This window comes from Salvelinus fontinalis, chromosome 12 (assembly GCF_029448725.1).
Source record: "Salvelinus fontinalis isolate EN_2023a chromosome 12, ASM2944872v1, whole genome shotgun sequence".
NCBI lineage: Eukaryota > Metazoa > Chordata > Actinopteri > Salmoniformes > Salmonidae > Salvelinus > Salvelinus fontinalis.
Genome location: NC_074676.1, coordinates 28,039,345 through 28,052,483, shown reverse-complemented (window position 1 = coordinate 28,052,483; position 13,139 = coordinate 28,039,345). Strand labels below are relative to the sequence as shown.

Sequence of the window (13,139 nt, the reverse complement as noted above, 5' to 3'; positions counted from 1 at the left end):
CTGCATGCTCTCTCACACACACAAACACACACTCACTCTCTCTCATTCTGACACAACTATTCAACTGCTGTTTATGCAAATTGAAACGCTTTTTATATTTCATGCATCTTGAACACCCATCCTGTTCCCACAAATGAATGTAGGAAGTCACTGGTGCTGACACATAATGGTTGCTATTTGGAGGAGTAAGTGCTCTCCCTAGTGGCTGAGAGGGACATGATCTAGAAGAGATAACACCCAACAGAGCTGATACGATAGACCATTTCTGCTATAAATATATTTATTATTTAGTCTCACAATGTATAAATCTCCTAAGGCTTTATAAATAGGACAACAACACATTATTATTTGTAAAATCAATAACTCAATGTGATTACTGTAGCCTACTGATTTAAAACACATTCAACAAATACAATTCCGTGCTAAAAGTATAAATGTAAGTGCAACAGAAGAAAAACACCCATCTATATGACATTTATTAGCTTCACATTTGCTTAAATCTATACCAGTGTGGAGTAAACATATTGTAGTATCAACCATAATGTGCATTGGACTGTTCTATACTGTATAGAAGAGGTTCACCCTCCTCTAAGAGGTCTTGTCCCTCTGGGCCAGCTCAGGGCAGTAGCCCTTCAGGTAGAAGACCCAGGAGATGCTCTGGCCGTGGCCCTCGGAGCGCGGGCTGGAGATGGTCAGCTTACCACTGCAGGGCCCTCGGGAGCCAGGGGGAGGCCCCTCGAACATAACAAGAATGTTATGGGTCTTCTTGGACCGGATGGTCTCCACGCCCTTCACAGTGAAGGATGGGCTGTCCACCTGGAAGGAGAAGGCTGTGGTCTGGACAAACACATTCTTAAAGGGGATGGACACGCTGGATCCGGCGCGGATGGTGAAGGGGCCCTGGGCTTTGGGAGGGGTGCAGCACCCAAAGAGAGGGAACATGTATTCTCCACCAAACCCTGAGGAGAGGGTGAGCATGCCACGGATCTCTCCCAACTGACAGGGCTCAAAGTAAACCTCCAGGCTGATGTCTGTGCCCGCCTGGTAGCCAGCTGCAGCGTTGATGTTCTTCTCCACAATGAAGTCAGGACTGTCCGTCTAAGAGAGACATCATATCATCAGAGACATCATTTTATGATCATGCATTCCCCAAGATAATGAATTAAATCTATAATGGAAATGCTATAGCTTGTATTGTCCAACGTCTACAAGATATTCTATAAAAAGTACAATTTGTAGAGAAAGGCAGTAAGACAACAAGTTTCCAGGTAACAGTGGTCATCAAGCATGAGCTGTGTGCTTGGCTGTGTGGGTAAATGATTGCAGGTGGATCCAGTACCTTGCAGGCATACTCTGCCTTGACGCGGGAGTAGTTGGTAAACTTGGCAGAGACAGAGTGTCCGCTGCCCAGCGGAGCACGGAAGTAGAGCGGTTTCTCATGCGACGCTGGCAGGGCTTTCAGCAACAGCTCATAGTGGAAGTAGCCCAACTCTCCATTATGAAGAATGAGACGAGCAGTGGACTCGCCCGCACGCAGCGGCTGGTACTCAAATGAAAGAGTGGCCTGCGATTTAAATAAAACCAAACAAAAATGGAACAATCATGCATTGGTTTGATACAGTGTATATGCTAAGGAAAAGCAATCATAGTCAAGATAATAGAAGAAGTCAGGTGCATGTAGACCCACCTTGGAGAGTGCAGGCGTAGAGAGCTGTGGAGGCACACTGACGTCTGGGCTGCGGCACTCAGCACTGAAGAACAGGCTAATGGGGAGGGGGTTCTCCACCCTGACAGAGGCAGAGGCTGTCTGGCGCACCGGAGTCACCATTTCTATGGTGCTGATGACACCCGGTGCTGTGGCCTTGAAGTTCAGGTAGTAGAACAGGTACTCCCCTGTAGACTCATTACGGAATGTCACCTGGAGGGCAGGGAGTAGAGGAGGACAGGACACATATGGTTAAATACAAAGTCAACTTGGAAAACAGCTGCCTTTGGCATTCTTCACTATGTGTAGGTAGCAGGGTAGAGTAATGATCTGCGTTTTGCAATCTAAACATACCTGAAGATAGATAGTATTCTCCTGTATGCATTTATAATGTAGATCTCCACTCACCTTGGCGTTGTACTGGCCCTCCTTGTAGGTGAAGAAGGAGACCTTGTAGTCCCTCTTGGCCAGAGCTGGTACATCCAGATAGTCCAGGCCCTTCAGCGACACAGTGCTGTCTGGCCTCTCTGGCTTCATGATCTCCACTACAGCACGGAACCTGCACACAGAACAGCTTAACACAAGCAGCTAACAAAATTGTGGCAACGTATTAGGAGTGTAGTGTGACAGTGGTAGAATCAGTAAGCTGCTGATAGACGTCCTGCTAAAGTAGTAGTATGGTGGTACCTCTGAGGTTTGGAGAGCCAGTTCTGGACGGGAACCATCTCAGTGTACTGGGTCTTGGAGGGCATCTCGTGGGTGATGGTGGCTACAGCCTTGGGGGCCTCAGCAGTGCCATGCAGAGTGTAGAGCATGCCTGTCCCATCTGGAAAGGAGAAGAATACAGAGCCCTGGAAGAGGGAGAGGAGGACAGTAGGGTCAAGCAACAGAGACAAATCACAGGATGCATCTATAGTACATAATGCTATAATATGCTGTATCATATGAACATATTATTTGACTAAAACCAAAATATGTTAACTGTCGGCAACAATAATAATTTGTCATCCTATTCAAGGCTCTTCACACTACAAATATGCTCAGTCTGTTCTAGAGCCAAGAAAGCGCTGCAGTGAAAGTGTCTCACCAGGTGCTTCTTGCCATCGGCGGTCGTGACCATGGGTTTGTATGTGATCTCGTAGGCCTTGTTCTGCTGGTAGGGCTCAATGATGAAGGAGGGAGGGCCACTCCAGTGCTCCCCCTCCATCACAGGCTTCAGAGTCCAGCGCTGGTTGGTGCGGTTGGACAGGGTCAGTGACTGGATGTGCTGACAGCGCACCTGACACACAAAATGCAACACCTGTGAAGAATGAGAGGGGTAGAGAAAGGGGAACAAGCGATAGGGAACAATCATTAATAAACGCAGGTCTCATTTTCTATGCAGGTTTTGGGTTTATATTGTGCACATGCGTTGTATTAAAGAGATCTCCAAGCAGCCTTACCTCTTTGGTGACCGGGGGTAGGATACAGGAGCCTGCCAGGGTGAGTTTGATGGGCTTGGCTCCTTCTATAGAGCAGGGTAGGTCATCATATCTCAGCTCATGGCTCAGCTCCACAGGGGAAAAGGTCACCTCAAAAGGCACCTCCATGCCGGGGCAGATGTAGCCCTCTACAGGGGTGATGGAGAAGCCTCTGCCAAACCTCTTCATTTCCCACTGGAACCTGACACAGTCACAAGAATGGATACATCAATACAACAGATGCTAGATAATGGCCATTATTACCTATTGTATAAGTATGTAGCTGTAACATAGCATACTTTACATTTTTATGACCATCAATAATAGGAGAGCATACAGTATCGAATAAAGTATTCAACTTTATCATTGACTGACATCATTGACTGATGTCTGCTGGACTGTCCATTAATTCACGGTACTCCATTCTGTTTATTTGTGTTTTATCTGTCGGCTCTGTGTTTTAACCCAGGCTCTGTGTGTAGTTAATCCGACCCTCTCTGCCTAGTCATCGCCATTTTACCTGCTGTTGCTGTGTTAGCTGACTAGCTGCTGTTATCTCACCTGTTGTTTTAGCTAGCTCTCCCAATCAAGACCTGCAATCACTTTATGCCTTACTGTATGTCTCTCTCAAATATCAATATGCCTTGTATACTGTTGTTCAGGCTAGTTATCATTGTTTTGGTTTGCAATGGAGCCCATAGTTCCACTCCCCGTACCTCTGATACCTCCTTTGTCCCACCTCCCACACATGCGGTGATCTCACCCATTGAGACCAGCATGTCCAGAGATACAACCTCTCTTATCATCACCCAGTGCCTGGGCTTGCCTCCGCTGTACCCGTGCCCCACCATACCCCTGTCTGCACATTATGCCCAGAATCTATTCTACCACGCCCATAAATCTGCTCCTTTTATTCCTTGACCCAACGCTCTAGGCGAACAGTTTTGATAGCCTTTAGCCGCACCCTCATCCTACTACTCCTCTGTTCCTCGGGTGATGTGGAGGTAAACCCAGGCCCTGCATATCCCCAGGCACCCTCATTTGTTGACTTCTGTGATCGAAAAAGCCTTGGTCTCATGCATGTCAACATCAGAAGCCTCCTCCCTAAGTTTGTCTTACTCACCGCTTTAGCACACTCTGCCAACCCTGATGTCCTTGCCGTGTCTGAATCGAAAACTTCAACAAGCATTTCTCAACGGTTGGCCATGCCTTCCTCCTGGCGACTCCAACCTTGGCCAACAGCTCCGCCCCCCCCCCGCTGCTACTCGCCCAAGCCTCCCCAGCTTCTCCTTTACCCAAATCCAGATAGCAGATGTTCTGAAAGAGCTGCAAAACCTGGACCCATACAAATCAGCTGGGCTTGACAATCTGGACCCCCTATTTCTGAAACTGTCCGCCGCCATTGTCGCACCCCCTATTACCAGCCTGTTCAACCTCTCCTTCGTATCATCTGAGATCCCCAAGGATTGGAAAGCTGCCCCGGTCATCCCCCTCTTCAAAGGGGGAGACACCCTGGACCCAAACTGTTACAGACCTATATCCATCCTGCCCTGCCTATCTAAGGTCTTCGAAAGCCAAGTTAACAAACAGATCACTGACCATCTCGAATCCCACCGTACCTTCTCCGCTGTGCAATCCGGTTTCCGAGCCGGTCACGGGTGCACCTCAGCCACGCTCAAGGTACTAAACGATATCATAACCGCCATCAATAAAAGACAGTACTGTGCAGCCATCTTCATCGACCTGGCCAAGGCATTCGACTCTGTCAATCACCATATTCTTATCGGCAGACTCAGTAGCCTCAGTTTTTCTAATGACTGCCTTGCCTGGTTCACCAACTACTTTGCAGACAGAGTTCAGTGTGTCAAATCGGAGGGCATGTTGTCCGGTCCTCTGGCAGTCTCTATGGGGGTACCACAGGGTTCAATTCTCGGGCCGACTCTTTTCTCTGTATAATGATGTTGCTCTTGCTGCGGGCGATTCCCTGACCCACCTCTACGCAGACGACACCATTCTGTATACTTCTGGCCCTTCCTTGGACACTGTGCTATCTAACCTCCAAACGAGCTTCAATGCCATACAACACTCCTTCCGTGGCCTCCAACTGCTCTTAAACGCTAGTAAAACCAAATGCATGCTTTTCAACCGTTCGCTGCCTGCACCCGCACGCCCGACTAGCATCACCACCCTGGACGGTTCCGACCTAGAATATGTGGACATCTATAAGTACCTAGGTGTCTGGCTAGACTACAAACTCTCCTTCCAGACTCATATCAAACATCTCCAATCCAAAATCAAATCTAGAGTCGGCTTTCTATTTCGCAACAAAGCCTCCTTCACTCACGCCGCGAAACTTACCCTAGTAAAACTGACTATCCTACCGATCCTCGACTTTGGTGATGTCATCTACAAAATAGCTTCCCAAGTATATGGGGCTTCACCAAAGCCCCATATACTACCCACCACTGCGACCTGTATGCCCTAGTCGGCTGGCCCTCGCTACATGTTCGTCGTCAGACCCACTGGCTCCAGGTCATCTACAAGGCTATGCTAGGTAAAGTGCCGCCTTATCTCAGTTCACTGGTCACGATGGCTACACCCACCCGTAGCACGCGCTCCAGCAGGTGTATCTCACTGATCATCCCTAAAGCCAAAACCTAATTTGGCCGCCTTTCCTTCCAGTTCTCTGCTGCCTGCGACTGGAACGAATTGCAAAAATCTCTGAAGTTGGAGACTTTTATCTCCCTCAACAACTTTAAACATCTGCTATCTGAGCAGCTAACCGATCGCTGCAGCTGTACATAGTCCATCGGTATATAGCCCACCCAATTTACCTACCTCACCCCCATACTGCTTTTATTTATTTACTTTTCTGCTTTTTTGCACACCAGTATCTCTACTTGCACATGATCATCTGATGATTTATCAATCCAGTGTTAATCTGCTAAATTGTAATTATTCGATTTATTGCCTACCTCCTCATGCCTTTTGCACACATTGTATATAGATTCTCTTTTTTTCTACCATGTTATTGACTTGTTTATTGTTTACTCCATGTGTAACTCTGTGTTGTTGTCTGTTCACACTGCTATGCTTTATCTTGGCCAGGTCGCAGTTGCAAATGAGAACTTGTTCTCAACTAGCCTAACCGGTTAAATCAAGGTGAAAAAAAATAAAATAAAAAATCGGTTCAATTATTTGAATTCCATTTATTTCAGGGGTTTCTGAGCTCAATGTGCAGTTTCTCTAGAGAAATCAGATCAAGCCCGAACTGTGTGATGTAATATGGGGTTGAAGTTTCAAACAGGCCAATATTCTACATTGTTTAGTGCAGAAAACGTGGTAATTAACTACATAATTGTAACGGATTTCCTCTTCGTCTGAGGAGGAGTAGCAAGGATCGGACCAATGTGCAGCGTGGTAAGTGTCCATAATGAGATATTAAATAACTCAACAGAACCAACTAACCAACCAACCAACCAACCAACCAACCAACCAACCAACCAACCAACCAACCAACACAGTCCCGTATGGTACTAACACAGGAAACAATCACCCACAACACACAATGGAAAACAGGCTACCTAAATATGGCTCCCAATCAGAGACAACAATAAACAGCTGCTTCTGATTGGGAACCACACCAGGCCAAACACATAGAAAAACAACAACCTAGAAAAAAGAACATAGACTGCCCACCCTAACTCACGCCCTGACTAAACTAAAATAGAGACACAAAAACGGAACTAAGGTCAGGACGTGACAATAATCCATTACGTGCCTACTTGTCCGGTCTGTGTGGTCCCAGAGATGGAGAGAAGAGAGAAAAACGTGCGCTCGAGAGGGATAGAGAGCAGTTGCCTCGCAAGATACTACATGACCAAAAGTATGTGGACACCTGCTCGTCGAACATCTCATTCCAAAATCATGGGCATTAATATGGAGTTGGTCACCAGTTTGCTGCTATAACAGACTCCACTCCTCTGGGAAGGCTTTCCACTAGATGTTGGAACATTGCTGCTGAGACTTGCTTCCATTCAGCCACAAGAGCATAAGTGAGGTCGGGCACTGATGTTGGGAGATTAGGCCTAGCTCGCAGTCGGCGTTTCAATTCATCCCAAAGGTGTTCGATGGGGTTGAGGTCAGGGCTCTGTGCAGTTCCTGATTCATCACTCCAGAGAACGAGTTTCCACTGCTCCAGAGTCCAATGGTGGCGAGCTTTACACAATTCCATCCGACGCTTGGCATTGCACATGGTCATCTTAGGCTTGTGTGCGGAAGCTCGGCCATGGAAACCCATTTCATGAAGCTCCCGAAGAACAGTTCTTGTGCTAACGTTGTTTTCAGAGGCAGCTTGGAAATCGGTAGGGAGTGTTGCAACTGAGGACAGACTAATTTTACGCACTACACACTTCAGCACTCGCTGGTCTGGTTCTGTGAGCTTGTGTGGCCTACTACTTTGCGGCTGAGCTGCTGTTGCTCCTAGGCCTTTCCACTTCACAATAACAGCCCTTACAGTTGACCCGGGGCAGCTCTAGCAGGGCAGAAATTTGATGAACTGACTTGTTGGAAAGGTGGCATCCTATGACGGTGCCACGTTGAAAGTCATTGAGCTCTTCAGTAAGGCCATTCTACTGCCAATGTTTGTCTATGGAGATTGCATGTCTGTGTGCTCGTTTTTATACATTTGTCAGAAATGGGTGTGACCTAAAATAGCCAAATTCACTAATTTAAAGGGGTGTCCACATACTTCTGTATATATAGTGTATCTCTACCTTAAAATACATGATCTGTGATTGATAGTTGGTATTCAGCAGTCATATACACTGAGTATACCATTAGTAACATATTCTTAATATTGAGTTGCATTCTCCCTTTTGCCCTCGTCAGGGCATGGACTCTACAAGGTATCGAAAGCATTCCACAGGGATGCTGGCCTATGTTGTGCGTGAAAAACCAGCAGCGTTGCAGTTCTTGACACAAACTGGTGTGGCTAGCACCTACTACCATACCCAATTTAAAGGTACTTAAATCTTTTGTCTTGCCCGTTCAACCCTCTGAATGGCACATATATTTGCTCCCGAGTGGCGCAGCAGTCTAAGGCACTGCATCTCAGTGCTAGAGGCGTCACACCAGACCCTGGTTTGATTCCAGGCTGTACCACAACTGGCCGTGATTGGGAGTCCTATAGGGCGGCGCACAATTGGCCCAGCGTCCTTAGGGTTTGACCAGGGTAGGCCGTCATTGTATATAATAATTTGTTCTTAACTTGCCTAGTTAAATAAAGGTTAAATAAAAATAAAATAAATAAATATACGCAATCCATGTCTCAATTGTCTCAAGGCTTCAAAATCCTTCTTTAACCTGTCTCCTCCCCTTCATTTACACTGATTGAAGTGGATTTAACAAGTGACATCAATAAGGGATCATAGCATTCACCTGTCTTCACCTGGTCAGTCTATGTCATGGAAACAGCAGGTGTTCTTCCTGTTTTATAAGTATGCCTTATTTACTTAGAAGAACTGCTAAAATAGTGATGTCAGACAGCATAGGCAGAAGCTCTAGAGATAAGATGACTTAGAATTAAATAATAAAGTCATCAAATAAAATAAATGTAATATACACAACAACTGAAATATTTTATTAAAGTAAAGTAATGTGAATAAATGATGGTTATTAAGTGATAAGCAGTAATGGGCAGTCACTACGATCATGGGACACATTTTTTTATGCTGTGTTGTTACAGCATTCAACCCACATAATGCATAGTGCAAAACTAAACAAATTAAACCGTGATTGTTTTTTAATAATTGAATCGAAACCGAATGGACCTCAAAAAGCACTAGTGTCAGAGTACCTACCTGGCTCCGATGTCTCCAGAGTTCTGCATGATGATGCGTCTTGTGACCTTGCAGCGCTGAGCGACAGCTCCAAAGGGCAGGTAGTCCTGGTCCAGCTTGACCTCCACTCCCTGACAGCAGCCCTTCAGTACCAGCAGGGGGCGAACCGTGCCCAGACACTCAAACTGCAGCTCTGACGTGAAGGGAGCCATGCGCTGCCTGGGAGAGAACAGCACCTCCACCAGACAGCGGCCCCCAAGCGGCTTCAGGGTCACCTCACCTGGCGGGTTCACTGACAGCACCTATGGTACAGGAGAGGAACACGTCTCATCACACTCACATCTAGAATGACAACCCCATGAAAAGGAATACTCTTTTTGGCTCAACTGTGTTCTCTTTATAGATTAATTCTGAGCAAAATATACATTAATCTAGCAACTGTACTACTTGTGTGTCTGTGAGAGGGAATAGTGTCAGTGGTGTGGAGGTGGCTGTGAGGCGTACCCTGGAGTCCAGCAGAGTGTGTACAGTAGAGCTGAGTAGCAGGGAGAAGGTTAGAGAGGATTGGCTGTTGTTCACCAGGGGAATCACCCTCCTGATCTTCTGACCAATCTGCAGAGCCCCCAGATTCACCAGCTTGTGTCTGGGGTCTTCAAAGTCAACCTGATAGCAGGAAGTTCACAGGGGAGGTATGCATAAAGACACACACAAGCATAAACACACACACAGGCAAGCTCCCACACACGCACTCCTCACCTTCATCTCAATGCCTTGACCTAGGATCTCGACCATCTGCTTGGCACAGTCATTGATCTCGAAGACCACTCTCTCATGGTAGCGCAAGGCCTCCCGTGGGTAAAAGGTGATGGGCACCTCCATGGACCCACCAGGGGGCAGCACCTCTGGCTGGAAGCCCACCTCCAGGAATGGGGTGTTGGAGAACTGACAATCTAGACTGGAGAGGACAATAACCTGCTATGGCAGCTCCCTCAATGAGAAACACTGATAAATAAAGTATGCCTTTCCCTGTCAGTGCAGTGAGGCCTTTTTCATTACATTTCATTTGGTAGTTTGAGAGGAAATTAAATGGTCTGACAGCGAGCCTGACAATGGATATATGCTGTTTTGTTTAAGTTTAGAAGTTGTCGCTCAAACACAGGCAAAGTGCCAGACAACCTGTCAGCTGGTACCTGATCCCTCTCTCTCCCTTGTTGCTTATGATCAGTGTATGTGTGGCTGGCACCATCCCTGCACAGTAGATAAAGCTCATTCCAAAGTTGTGTTTCAAGAAGGAGAAATCCAGGCCAGGAGCAACCGCTGAACCCAGGATGGAGCAGCTGAACACAGGCCCGTTCTTAATCTGAAGAGAAGTGAGAGATGGTATGATTCATAGATTGGAATCATATACACAGTAGATATAAGGATGAAAAGGAAGAGCAATGATGCTAAGATGAGATGCTCACCTTGATGTTGAGGCCCACGTCTTTGAGCACACACTTCTGCAGGGGGAAGAATGTGACAGTACAGCGGCTTTGTCTGCCCACCTCAACACTCCCCTTGTCTGTCTCCACCTTTAGGTGGCGCTGCATCTCCGCCGAGCCCCATAACTCATACTGAACATCCAGACTGAACTTTCCCAGGTTGGACACTAAGAAGGTACACAATGTCGTATCACTGAGCTCCACCTGAACAAGGACAAAAAGCAAAAGGAAGAGAACAAAATGTCATTATAAAACTTCAAACAGGGCAAAGGACAGGAAAAGTACCTCTGAATTTGCATGATTTTTGTACTTCACACAACAAAGGTTTAAGGGGATTTCGGTGAATAAATAGCCTTTCTGTCTGAGTCTTAAGCTTTGAAGTGGACATTTCTCACTTGTTTGAAGTCCACCTGATGATAAGAGTTGCCTGGAGACAGCTCGGTGACGCCTCCCTCGGTGCTCTCACACTGCACACAGGCATTCATGCTGTAACCCTCTGCCTTGACGTTCATATTGAGGGGCTGGACCTTCCCCTTCACCTGGACCAGCAGGTTAAAGGTCACCACTCCATCTTGTGTCGGGGTGAAAGACACAAGCACAGGGAACCTGCAAGACACCAGGAGAGAGAGGATGTTTTGTGTCAAGGGTATCACTCTGACAATACAGTAACTATAACTACAGACAGTCCCTCTTAGGCTGATACACCATTCTATTAAATTAGATGCAGGTGTATCACCGGTGAAGTTGAGTTACACACCTGTCTTTAGGTGGCACCACCCCCTCCATGGGCTCCAGCTGCAGGCTGTCCAGGAAGGCCTCTGAGTAACGGGACGTTTCCTTAATGAAGAACTGAAAGGGCTGATTCTCTCCATTCAGCAGATACACTGTTTGGTGAGCCTTGTGTCCTACAGAGACATATTCACAGAGACATGTTGTCACAACAAATGTTCACAGGTTATATATATAAGACTGTTGTTGTGTTTAGGATACTGTTATTAAGAATTATCTCATATGATAGTGATTCTAGTGCAGTGGGTATTTTCTACCTTAGTTGCTATATTGCACTTACCCACTAGCAGGTTTCCCAGGTTAAGATGGGCATGGTCCATGTAGACAACAGGCTCACTAGCTGTTCCAACCAGCAGGAAGGGCACAGACAGGTTCTGATCTGGGATCAGGAAGGTCCAGAATGACTCCACTGTATCTGGCTCCTGGGCCTGGAACTCAAAAGATACCTGCAGCGGGAAGAATTAGAGATTTTACAGCTGACATTTTCTCACAGTAAACTAGTAAAACAGCAGAGATCAGGGTTCGCTGGAGCTGCACTAAAAGCAGTAAGAGTAGCTGACATTTTATCAGTGATCAAGGACCTCAAAGTGAAGCACAATATACACAAGCCATACCTCTACTTTCTTCCCAGGCTGAATGGAGTTATTGGGTGTGAGACATTGGAAAGGGGAGGCACCTGCATCCTCACATCTCCAGATAAAGGAGTAAGGCTTGTTGGTGGGGTTAACAATGCTGAACTGCCTGTATGGGAGGAAAGATACAATGAAATATACTATTCAAAAGTAGTGAACATGTTTATGGCATGAGTGATCAAGCTACAACCCACCTAAGGATGGAGGAGCCAATGCCCACAGATCTGAACTCTATGACCCTGGTGTTGGGGTCCAGGGGGGCCCTGGGCAGGGCCCCATGAGGACCACGCAGTTCTGGGTTACGTCTGTTTCCACTGATGTAGTCTGAGTCCTCCAGGTGGAAGTGGCAGTAGGGCAGTAAACTGCGACCACACACCACCATGGTGGGGCTCTGCTCGTCTTTCAGGTTGGGGATGCTGTCATAAAACACACACATAAATACAATATTTGAGATGATGGAAGTGCGAAAGCACACATCAAAGATTCACTCCGCCTTGATCTGTAAGTGTGTGTCTAATGTTCCTAATCCTGACCTGCAGACCAGCCTGGCTTCACACTCTGCTACCTCCAAGGGGGAGAACTTGATCCTGAAGGTCTGGGTGGCTCCAGGGCTGATGATACCCACACTGGGCTCCACGGAGAAGGGTGGCAGGTCTGGGTCACCCAGCATCAGGCATGACACGCTCTCTAAAGAGCTGGCAGGTCTCACCCCTAATCTACTGCTCTGACAGGGGCGAGGGCTAACGTCTGGAAATATAGAGCACAGATCATGTCAGTTACAAGGTCTACTGATATACAGTACATACAGTATATTGATAGCATATTTTTACATTTTCCCTCAAAACCAGAAGGCAGTGTCTGAAAGTTACCTCCATGATCAAAGTTGACACCTTTTCCATATCTGTCCATTAGGACCTGCCATGAGTACTCCAGCTTCACACTGCCTTTGTTCACCATCTGGAGCCTGCACACCATGGGACATGATGACGATTAGGAACTAAAATTACATCATTTTTTATTTCAGACTTACATATGAAAGGCACAGAAACCCAAATAGACATTAACTTACTGGAACATTCTGGTTTGATAGAGCAGAGTGTCCTTGAACCGGATGGTCTCTGCGTTGCAGGTGAACTTAGCATAATCACACACAGCACTGACGCGCAGCTCCGTCTCCCTGAATGACTTCTCTACAACAGAATGGACTGGCTCTGAGTCTGTCTCAATCACCT

At 46.7% G+C, this 13,139-nt stretch overlaps 1 protein-coding gene across 2 annotated transcripts in view; it reads right to left on the bottom strand.

Moving 5' to 3' along the window:
- Positions 1-268: 268 nt before the first annotated feature.
- hydin (HYDIN axonemal central pair apparatus protein) overlaps positions 269-13,139 on the bottom strand; it is a 75,651-nt gene continuing 62,780 nt past the window's right edge. For both annotated transcript variants that reach the window (XM_055940244.1, XM_055940245.1), the window contains exons 66-85: positions 12,977-13,137; positions 12,777-12,871; positions 12,441-12,654; positions 12,102-12,323; positions 11,890-12,016; positions 11,556-11,721; positions 11,244-11,391; positions 10,882-11,092; positions 10,469-10,690; positions 10,196-10,365; positions 9,762-9,960; positions 9,510-9,668; positions 9,027-9,307; positions 3,148-3,367; positions 2,793-3,005; positions 2,393-2,556; positions 2,114-2,264; positions 1,688-1,918; positions 1,340-1,564; positions 269-1,098 (exon numbers count right to left, since the gene is read on the bottom strand). In XM_055940244.1, coding sequence (XP_055796219.1) covers positions 589-1,098; positions 1,340-1,564; positions 1,688-1,918; positions 2,114-2,264; positions 2,393-2,556; positions 2,793-3,005; positions 3,148-3,367; positions 9,027-9,307; positions 9,510-9,668; positions 9,762-9,960; positions 10,196-10,365; positions 10,469-10,690; positions 10,882-11,092; positions 11,244-11,391; positions 11,556-11,721; positions 11,890-12,016; positions 12,102-12,323; positions 12,441-12,654; positions 12,777-12,871; positions 12,977-13,137 — 4,089 coding nt within the window. In that variant the 3' untranslated portion in view covers positions 269-588. The remainder of the gene's footprint in view (positions 1,099-1,339; positions 1,565-1,687; positions 1,919-2,113; positions 2,265-2,392; positions 2,557-2,792; positions 3,006-3,147; positions 3,368-9,026; positions 9,308-9,509; positions 9,669-9,761; positions 9,961-10,195; positions 10,366-10,468; positions 10,691-10,881; positions 11,093-11,243; positions 11,392-11,555; positions 11,722-11,889; positions 12,017-12,101; positions 12,324-12,440; positions 12,655-12,776; positions 12,872-12,976; positions 13,138-13,139) is intronic.